We start from the raw sequence: 11,359 nt of genomic DNA on the forward strand, positions 1-11,359 counted from the left end.
TAATGTGGTTGATATATTATAATTTATATAGAAACTATTATGACAGACATAGAAATAGTATATATATCTTTGAATGAGATTTGGAATAATGAGAAATTTACATTAGATTAATTCGGAATTTGTTAATAATTTAAATGATGTTTTGAATATATTAAAATATATTTTGTTGTTAATCTTATGATTGTTTTCTCTAAAAATGTAATATAATGTTCCTCAACGTGATATGTTCAAGTGGTCACTTATCACTTAAGTAATGTTTAAAAGGTGTATAATAGTTAACTTTGTTGTTAATCATCGTTTGATACATAATTTAAACGTATAAATGATAAGGAAGAATTATATAATACCACATGATTCGTGTCATTAGTGAAAGAAAAAGTATATCGTTTTGAATCAAATTAATATTTAATTAGTACATTTGTAAAGGAAGTTTGTCGATGTTCTTTCCACCTCATCATCCACGAAAAATCACTGTAGGGAAGTTTGTCATGTCATGTATCAGTGTCGGCCCTACGAGAAACTATGAAGCAATGGCGAGTGACCACACTCCAATATTAACAGTAGCAGAAAAATATCAGGAAATTACCGCAGCAGATTGGCTGATATAAAATCAGTTTATTCTTGGATGACGTGATACTGATCTATAAATAGGGTGATTATGAGAGGGTAGGAGGCAGAAAGAAGGCAGAAGGGTTTGAAGAAAGAAGATATAGTGTTGTGTTATATTGGGAAAGATGGTGTTGGGAATCCTAGGAGGAAAGAGTCATGAGATAAAGGGGACAGTGGTGTTGATGAGCAAGAATGTGTTGGACTTCAATGAGATAGTTTCAACAGCTAATGCTGGAGTTGCTGGTGTTGTTGGTGGGATCTTTGGAACTGCAACCAAAGTAGTTGGAGGAATAGCTGATGGTGCCACCGCCATCTTCAGCCGCAACATTGCCGTACAGTTGATCAGTGCCACCAAGACTGATGGTTTGTTTCTTCTTCTTTTTTCTTCTGCTTAATTAACATCTAATTAATCAACAAATTAACATAATCTAACTCTCACAACTTATTCTCATGCTACTACATATGCAGTTATATATTTCTCACTGCATAATCAATTAATCAGTATTAAACTCTTATAATAACTATCACTATACAAAAGTGTCTTTTTATAAAGTTTCCAAAGTATATAAACGAGGGTTAATATCTTACAAACTAGTTTTATAAAATTAAATTAAACTTAAAATTTAATTTCATAATAATTTTACTGCTTTTAGTGGATTGAAGTATATATAATAGAGATGTCCAAGAAAAGTAAAGAACAAAGAGGTTTTTTGTTTCTTTTTATTGGTCTAAATCTTTCATGTATTTAAACATGATTGTTAATGATGTATTTTCAATTGCATCATGATTTAGAAAGAGAATTTTTTCATTACTTTAATTTGGAGTAGTTAGATAACTCCAGAATATAATAAATACGATGAATGATATGATACATATCATGAACATAGTAATTTGGACAAAACAACCTATGAGTTTGATGAGAATATAGATCTGTACTTTTAAAAGAAAATTAGTGTTGACATTCAATTAAATTTATATTGATTTATAATACATATATTATGTATTATTGTAAAATATTTATATATTAACAATATTTAAAATATTAACTTAATTATTGTGGAATTCTGAATATATTTTTAAAGATGAAACTCTTTTTATGGATTATAGAGTGTTTATTAGTTTTAATCAGTAGGGAGTTTCGTGAAGATATTTTTGTAAGTGAATTTCGAATTTTTCTTAAAGGGTAGAGGGATAGAGAAAAATAGCAATAATATTTAATGTTTTTCTAAAATTACTTCTTTATAGATGATGACATGAAAACATTCTATGATATATATATATATATATATATATATATATATATATATATATATATAAATTAAATATATCTACAAACTCTATTACTGTATGCATTAAATTTAGTGAGTCTCTATCAAGATAGTGAATAATTAATTATCATTTCTCCAAATTTGGATGATATTAAATAATAGTAAAGTTTATAGAAAAGAAGGAAGAAAGCGAAAAATAAATTTCAATTGAAGTATAATAAATAGAAAAAAAATATAGTACATTTTATTGTGATAGAGAATAAATTAAATTAATTAGATAATATAATAAATTAAAAAATATTTATAATTTAATTTGAATAGAAATAAGTACTGGTTAGGATTTAACCACGTGATCTTAAAATTCGAGTCAAATACCTTATAGTGGTTGACTGAAGTCACATGTGTGTATATATATGTTGAAAAAATGTTGAATAACTTATGTTTGAAATATTAAATAAATTTAATAAAATTTAATTCGATCAAAATTTTTAAAATAGACTAATTTTAATTTTTATTCAAATTTAAGAAAAAAAAATATTTAATCTTATTTTAGTTTTTACTGTATTTATGATAAAGAGTTTTTTAGGTGTAGTTTTAAACTTTTTAAGAATAATTTTAATTAGGATTGTGAATTTTTAAAAAGCAATTTTGAATTTTAATTAAAAAAAAGTATGAGTTTTTATTTGTTCGTACTGATATTTCAGGGCTTGGAAATGGAAAGGTTGGAAAACTAACTTATTTGAACAAGCATATTCCTACATTACCAACCTTGGGAGATAGACAAGATGCATTCAGTGTTAACATAGAATGGGATGAGAGTTTTGGAATTCCAGGAGCATTTTACATCAAAAACTTTATGCAAGCTGAGTTTTTTCTTGTGAGTCTCACTCTTGAAGACATTCCAAATCATGGAACCATTCACTTTGTTTGCAACTCATGGGTTTACAACGCAAAAAATTACAAAAAGGACCGTATTTTCTTTGCCAACAAGGTAACTAACATGAAATTCATGTACAACTTTCCTAAACTTTCACATGATTTAGCCCATTTTAATGAAGAAGTTCATTATAAATATGTTTCAGACTTATGTTCCGAGTGAAACTCCAACTCCACTGGTTAAGTACAGAAAAGAAGAATTGGAAAATCTAAGAGGGGATGGAACCGGGCAGCGTAAGGAATCTGATAGGATATATGATTATGATGTGTATAATGATTTGGGCAACCCAGACTCGAGTGCAGATCTAGCTCGTCCTGTTCTTGGAGGTTCCAGTGCCTATCCATACCCTCGCAGAGGAAGAACTGGCAGAAAAGCAACAAAACGAGGTTAAGATTTAGTTTTTCTGTCTTAAATAATCAATTACAATGCATGGTGATCAAGTAACTTGTATCAATGTCTGCATCAGCTGGTGTTGCTAAAGTTTTTCGTATTTAATCATGTGTCATGCATTATAACTTAGAACTTTATTTTCTTTTTGAAAGTGAAATTACTGAGGATACACCATTGATTTCGCTTTTATCTGATTATGAACAGACCCTAAGAGTGAGGCACCAACCAGCGACACTTACATTCCGAGAGATGAAAATTTTGGTCATTTGAAGTCATCAGACTTTCTGACATATGGAATAAAGTCCTTGGCTCAGAATGTCTTACCTCAATTTCAATCTGCATTTGGTTTAAATGCGGAGTTTGATAAGTTTGATGATGTTCGTGGACTCTTTGAAGGTGGACTTCATCTTCCTACAGATGTGATCAGCCAACTTAGCCCCTTACCAGTGATGAAGGAATTTTTCCGCACTGATGGTGAACAAGTCCTCAAGTTTCCACCACCCCATGTCATCAGAGGTATTGCTTGTTTATGTGTCACATATATATCTCACTCAACTGCTACTATTCCATATAATATTTATCGTATTTAACATTTTTGTGTTTTCTATATTATTTGGAGCAGTTAGTAAGTCTGCATGGATGACTGATGATGAATTTGGAAGAGAGATGCTTGCTGGTGTTAATCCTTGCCTAATTCAACGCCTTGAAGTATATAACGCTTTATTGTTTAGTAACTTAGCATGATTTGGTTTCATGTTGAGTTATGTCATCTTAATTTACTCACAATGTTATTTGATGAATGACAGGAGTTCCCTCCAAAGAGCAAGCTAGATGCTTCTGTGTATGGTGATCAAACTAGCACAATCACCAAAGAACATTTGGAGATCAACCTTGGTGGACTCACCGTGGAACAGGTGATGATACATGTTAATCCCATGGCAAAATCACACATGAATATCCATTTAACCATGACACCAAATGATTATAATGATATTTGTTCAACAGGCTTTGAATGGTAACCAACTGTTCATATTAGATCACCATGATGCATTTTTGCCATATCTGAGGAAGATCAATGACCTACCCACTGCAAAGTCTTATGCCACAAGGACAATTCTTTACTTGAAAGATGATGGCACATTGAAGCCTTTGGCTATTGAATTAAGTCTACCACACCCTAGGGGAGATGAGTTTGGTGCTGTTAGCAGAGTTATCCTACCAGCAGACCAAGGCGCTGAAAGCACAATTTGGCTACTGGCTAAGGCTTATGTTGTTGTAAATGACTCTTGCTATCACCAACTCATGAGCCACTGGTATGTACAAATTCTCCGATTTGCATCCCTTATCACAACCAAACTATTAATTTTTTATTAAGTGATTCTTATTTTATCTGGTTTGCCATATCATGGGATCACAGGTTAAATACTCATGCCACAATTGAGCCATTTGTCATAGCAACAAATAGGCATCTCAGTGTGCTCCACCCTCTTTATAAACTCTTGATTCCTCACTATCGTGACACCATGAATATCAATGCACTTGCACGACAATCACTCATCAATGCAGGTGGTATTATTGAGCAATCATTTTTGCCCGGGCCATTCTCTGTGGAGATGTCTTCAGCAGTTTACAAAAGTTGGGTTTTCACTGATCAGGCTCTTCCTGCTGATCTTCTTAAGAGGTGATACTTATACACTAATAGATTACTATAAAACTTTTCAAGTTAAAATTGTTCACTTATCTCATACCATGTTAAAATATCTTGATTCAGAGGAATGGCAATTGAGGATCCATCTTCTCCCCATGGCCTTCGTCTTGTGATAGATGACTACCCTTATGCTGTTGATGGACTAGAGATATGGAGTGCTATCCAGTCATGGGTTAAAGACTATGTCTCAATTTACTATGCCACAGATGATGCGATTAAGAAAGACACAGAACTCCAAACTTGGTGGAAGGAAGCTGTTGAGAAGGGTCACGGTGACTTGAAAGATAAGCCATGGTGGCCTAAGTTGAACACTATTCAAGATCTGATTAACATTTCCAGCATTATCATATGGATTGCTTCAGCTCTCCATGCAGCTGTTAATTTTGGACAGTACCCTTATGGAGGTTACATCCTAAACCGTCCAACATTAACCAGAAGATTGCTCCCAGAGCCAGGAACCAAAGAATATGATGAGCTGAGCAGCAATCATCAAAAGGCTTATCTGAGAACAATTACAGGAAAATATGAGGCCCTTGTGGATCTTTCAGTGATAGAGATACTGTCAAGACATGCTTCTGATGAGGTCTACCTTGGACAGAGGGACAATCCAAATTGGACTGATGACACAAAGGCTCTTCAAGCCTTCCAAAAGTTTGGAAACAAGCTGAAGGAAATTGAGAGTAAAATCTCAGGAAGGAACAACAATTCAAGTCTTAGAAACCGTGTTGGACCGGTTCAGTTGCCTTACACTGTGCTTCTTCCAACCAGTGAGGAAGGTCTCACTTTCAGAGGAATTCCCAACAGCATCTCTATTTAAGGAATGTTCGTGTGTGGTTTAATTTCTGTTTAATGCCAAATAATTATGCTTCCTTGTCTCTGCATAAATGTGTTGTCTATATGCTTATGTTATGTGGTTTTCCATTGAATAAAAGTGGTATCATTTTGTGTTAACTATTGGGATATACGAGTTTGAATCAAATTTCCCTTTACGACATGAACCTCTTATATGACCTTGAATTATATAATTAATTAGCATAATTTCTTTTCATTCAAAAAATTAATTTATGATTATATAATCCGAAAATTATTAAACTTCACAATCCAGAAATCATAAAAAGCTTTCAAATTGCTAAATCCGAAAGTATTATTGGTCCATAAACTTAGAGATGATCACAAATGGAAAATCAAGCGCTAATATAGATAAGTAAATAAGATATTTTGTTAATATTTTTAATGTTAATACATTTATATATTTTGTAGCCTTTCACTATTTTTTCTTTTACTTTTAATTTTAAATAGACCAATAAAATTGACATTCATAGTAAGGATTTGATGCATTGGATCAATCTCATTTTGAAGTCCAAGTGAAGACCAATTTTGGAGTCGGCGTTTAGTCCAAGCCTTATAGTACTTAGAGTGAAGAGTCCCTATAGAAGTATCAAAATACACTTTGTAACACCTCTATGTGTGAAGAATAATTTTTATAAGAAAAAAAATAAAAATGATTTTTTAATAAGTTAAAATTTATTTATCATAAACTAAAATAAGTAGAAACTCTTTCGAATAGTTTCTTTAATTTTTTATTTTTATTTTTTGTATAAATTAATTTTAATTCATAAAAAATACTTTTATTTTTTTCAAACCTTTTTATAAAAAAATTCATCTAAACATGTAATTTTATTTAGGTTTGATATTGAGCTTTTGGACGTAGTACTCTTGTTCAAAAATTTTGGAATTGTTGGTAATAAACTTGATACCAAACCACCCGCCATACACTTTTCCTCTTTCGAAATTTGAAGGACTATATAGTGACAATTTGATATCGAAATATCCTATAAATTCTTACTCGTTTAAAGATTGATTAGGTATATTATGATTTGAATATCAACAAATAAATTGAAATGTATTTGTTTTGTATAAATATAAAAATATTTTATCACAATTAATATTAGATATAAATGATTAATATATTTTTGTTATTAATACAGTATGTTAATATGTTAGTTTTTTATTTTTTGTTTAATTTTTTTGTTATATATACTATTATAGTAGATGAATAATAACTTGTTTTTCATCCTTTTATCACTTTAACATGGTATAATATTGAAAAACATATTTCACACATTTCACCGTTACTTTCTCTTCTAATTTCGTACATGATATTAGAAGGGTATTTCCACATTCTTTCTCTTCCACGTTTTTTTCCTGTGCTTTTCTAATATAAATTTTTCTTTTTTTTATTTCTTTTGTACATAATAATCACTAGTGCATAATTGAGCTTTAACGTCATCCCCTAAACGTCGGATCACAAAATAACCAACGTAAATTATTGATCGGTGACATTTTCGTAAATAAGTTGGACATATAGACGTCTATTAAGGGGACCCCAAAGTCTATAATATTATTGTAAGACCCATGAAAAATATTTACCTTAATAGTAACAATTTTATTACTAGTATTAATAAATTTTTTTGTGAATGAAAAATATAACAAGTTTATAAAATGTGGAAAGCTAAATAAGAAATTTTGATAGCTTAAATGGTAGAAAATTGTGAAGATTGAGTTAGGAATAAATTTTTAGTTGCAAGAAGAGTAGAAGTTCTGGAAGGTTTTTGGGAAAACAAATTCTGAGCAACAGATTAGTCTGGAATAGAGGTATGGAAGCTAACATTTCTAAGCTTTTGAGCTCGCGAGATGACAATGTTATTACAGATGAAGAACAAGTTTGGTTCCATAGATGAATCTATGGTCACTCCATGCTTCATACATGGAAGTGTTGCAATAATTTTGTCCTATAATAGATAACTATGTTTTTCCTAAAATTGTTACTAGTATTTGGAATAATATTGTTGCTCTTGCTTGGAAAGATCTTCAAATCAATTTTCTTAAGATTCTTCTTATGGATCCCTTCTAAAATTTTATATATGATCATTCAATAAGATTCTCCAATTTCTTGATTTATCAAGCTTCTTGATTTCTGAAACTTTTTGATTTATAAAACTTCTGACTTCTCTATTTCACAAACTTCTCCATTTCTGAAGCTTCTCTATTTCTCAATTCTCAACATTATCAAATTTCTTGATTATTAAGATTTTCAAGTTTCTCAAACTCATGCTTATTCCTAACTCTGTCTATTCCAACTGTAGCTCAACTTAATGATTTACACACTAAAGATTTACATCATGCTCATTTTCGTTCTATAAGTTGAGGTATCAATGACTTAGCTTGTGGAAATATTAGATATAAAGGATTATATTTTTGTTATCATAGGTTACAGTCTTTTACTTTGTTATACAGTATGTTCCTTTTGGTTTTATTTTCTGTTATATATACAGTGTAATTATAGCACATGAATAATAACTTTTTTTTCCATTCTTTTATCAATCTAAGAATTAAACTAAAATAAATATGTAATTAATAATAAATTTGATTAATAATGTAGCAAATTCTAATTAGAATAAAGTATGATAAAATAATCATCAAATAAAGAAATAAACTATAATATGAGATACAAAATTAGGATATGAAATTTAATTTTAGCATAAAAACTATAAGTTCAAAGGCATACTTAATTGTAAATAAAATTGGTACGATCAAGAGAAAAAACAACTCATTCCTCTAAAACAAAAATGATCATCATTTCTCCTAGCTAAAATAGGTTTGAATCTTAAGTCTAAGCAAAATATAAATAAGGTTTTTTATTACTCTAAACATGTGAATTTTTTTAAGTCTTCTCTACTTATAAGTCAACCTAAATCAATTAACAATCGAGATATGTATTTGAATCGGATTAAATAGACTACAATTGTATCTAATTAATATAATTTTATAATAATTTTGCTTAATATTTTGTAAACCTTAAAAATATGTTTATTTTTGTTTTATAATATAGTGATTGTATTTTCACCAGAGATTAGATAACAAAACATATATAAGACTTGCTTTGGATGGATACCTTAAAGAATTTCTGTTATATGAAAAATTCAAAATCTCTCTCTTTTATAATTGATGTTATTTCTCTTTCTATATTTATATAAATGACATATGTCTAGATAACAAGATTTTTTTTTGTCAGTTTTCAGACAAACAAGTGCACATGACAATTTGCATTGCGTAGATAAGATTTCGGAAGAGTTAAACATGTTTACTTGCACGCGTTATCCGATATCACATGCATACCCTACGATGTGAACTGCAAGTACAATGCCTTCTATTCAACCACTCTTTTCTACACAAAATAAAAATAACAGTTTATAGTCATTCAATAATAGAACTTATCAAGAAAGAAAGTATTTTATACTTTTACAGCATTCCTAAAATGGGTATTGAAAAATTGTTACTTTTTACTTAAATAAAATTTGCTAAAGTAAATATTTTAAGGATTCTTGAATTAATTCCATTAAATAAAATATATAATTTAATGAAATTAAATATGTTTTTTTTAAACTCCAAAAAATGATATTTTAAAACTAATGATAGTTTAAAAATAGTGAGACTCGGTTATTTTGATATTAAATGGTTTATTTATGAATAGTCTGTTATAAACGAGTTTTATTATTGTAAAGCGTACAATCTTTTTAGAAATCATTTTTCTAGAGTTCTCTACATTCTCTCTAAGAGTTATGGCTCCTAAGTCATCTGTTTGACGATTAGAAAGTGTCTAGACGATCACGACGTCAAGGTCTACAAATCTAACCGATCAGTTTCTTTCTTAGATCAAGTAAGTTTCTACTTATTTTTACCTTTTAGCTTCGGTCCATGATCATGCATGGAAATTGTTTTGCGTGTATCATTTGATCTTCCTTTCTTGTTCTTGGTTGATCTAGAGTTCTAATGACTCTGTCTGTTCTTAATTTTGTGTCTTGTATGTTCGTCTAGAGATTCCTTACGTTTCAAGCAATCGACGAAATGTTTCTTTGAGTTGGACACTTTATTGCAAGGTAAGGGAAGATAAACCTGTCTTAGATTGTGTTTATTTGTAAAATAGAATCTAAAAAGAATAATATGATGTATTGGATGAAATTGTGATAGTAATATAATATTGGTTAGGTGTAAATAACAATATTTGGTATTATGAAGTGTTTGTGATTGTAATAAATGTGAAATTGATATTCTATGTTGTTATGAATATGTGTGATGAAGTTGTGTTGTTGTTTGAAATTAAATTCAAAATGATTGTGATGAGAAATGGTGAAATTCTTTGGTTTTAGGCCTAAAATGGGAGTTTGTATGTGTGAGTTTGAGAATTTAGGACTGAGGTAAGGAAACTATTTTTTAGGTGCTGTCATGAGGTAAATTTGGACTTGTTAGGAGAGCTAGATGATTGAAAATTGTTATGTAGCAAAGGAAGGGTTTATAGTGGAAGTTTTTCAAATGTTTTTGGTATAAAAAGGAGGTTTTGAGTAGTGAGATTTTGAAGTAGTGACTATAAACTGTTTTGGAAGGTTAAAGTTGGAGCGCTGCCGGCGCCACTACACTAGTTTCGAGGGGATGGGGGTTTTAGGGTTCTGGATGTCCGATTTGGATGTTCTTTAGGTCGTTTTGAGGGTTTTGGACCCTTCTAGAGCTGTTAGGGAGAGTATCAAAGCTGTTTTTCTTACCTAAATGTGAGTATCAAGATGCCATGAAAAATTATGTTATTATGTGACTTTTGATGACTTGTAAGGGTGTTTCTAATTGTTTAATGTAATCAAAGGTTCCATGAGATAGTATGCAATGTTTGTTTGATGTATGTGTGTGTGTGTGTGTGTGTATGTATGATTATGAGAGGGATACGTTGATGGTGAATATGTATTTGATTAAGTAAATGATTGATGGATGTAATTTCATGATTCTCGTGGAGAGGATACATGATGGTTCCTTGTGTTGTTGTATGAATGTATGAAGCTTTGTGTTGGTGGTTTATCCTACACTTTCAATAATCCCAACTCAAGTAGAGATGGATGATTATGTCGTGGAGAGTAGCATGAGGTCTTAACCTGAGGGCCTTTCTCCAATTGCAAAAAGGGCGTTTGAGGACTAACCTTGTGAGTGGTAGGGTGAAACCCATTAGCAAAGGCTCTGCAGAATAGTAGAGTCCACTACAAGTGCAAAAACCACCATAGTTTGACATTCATATTATATTCAGATGAGTCAAGTCAAATGTTGTGATATGATTATGATGTATGTTTATTGTTAGATGTTAAGATGTGTGTTTCTGTTATTTGGGCTTAGTCTATTATGTATTAAGGGCATTGGCCCATATCTTACAATATAAATAAATTACCCTATGTGTATGCAACACACACAAGGGATATTCTCTCCCAATCTTCTCTATTTCTCATATGGTATCTAGAGCACAGGAATAGTTCCAGTCAACTCCACGGTCTCCGGCACCCCTCACTGCCGCCGTCGCTGCTGCTGCCGCCGTCGCCGTCGCCGTCGCCGCCGCCGCCGCCGCCGTCGCCG

The 11,359-nt window shown here is 31.0% G+C and overlaps 1 protein-coding gene across 1 annotated transcript; it reads left to right on the top strand.

The window, feature by feature from the left end:
• The first annotated feature begins 661 nt into the window (after nucleotides 1–661).
• On the top strand, nucleotides 662–5,863 carry LOC124823798 (linoleate 9S-lipoxygenase 1-like). Its single transcript, XM_047296100.2, has 9 exons — nucleotides 662–972; nucleotides 2,582–2,868; nucleotides 2,960–3,200; nucleotides 3,409–3,720; nucleotides 3,827–3,912; nucleotides 4,011–4,118; nucleotides 4,210–4,517; nucleotides 4,622–4,885; nucleotides 4,976–5,863. The coding sequence occupies exons 1-9, from the start codon at nucleotides 735–737 to the stop codon at nucleotides 5,727–5,729; spliced, it is 2,598 nt and encodes an 865-aa protein (XP_047152056.1). The 5' UTR covers nucleotides 662–734; the 3' UTR covers nucleotides 5,730–5,863.
• The last annotated feature ends 5,496 nt before the right edge of the window (nucleotides 5,864–11,359 follow it).

Source organism: Vigna umbellata, chromosome 11, assembly GCF_029865625.1.
Source record: "Vigna umbellata cultivar VRB3 chromosome 11, Vumbellata_1.0, whole genome shotgun sequence".
NCBI classification, from domain to species: domain Eukaryota; kingdom Viridiplantae; phylum Streptophyta; class Magnoliopsida; order Fabales; family Fabaceae; genus Vigna; species Vigna umbellata.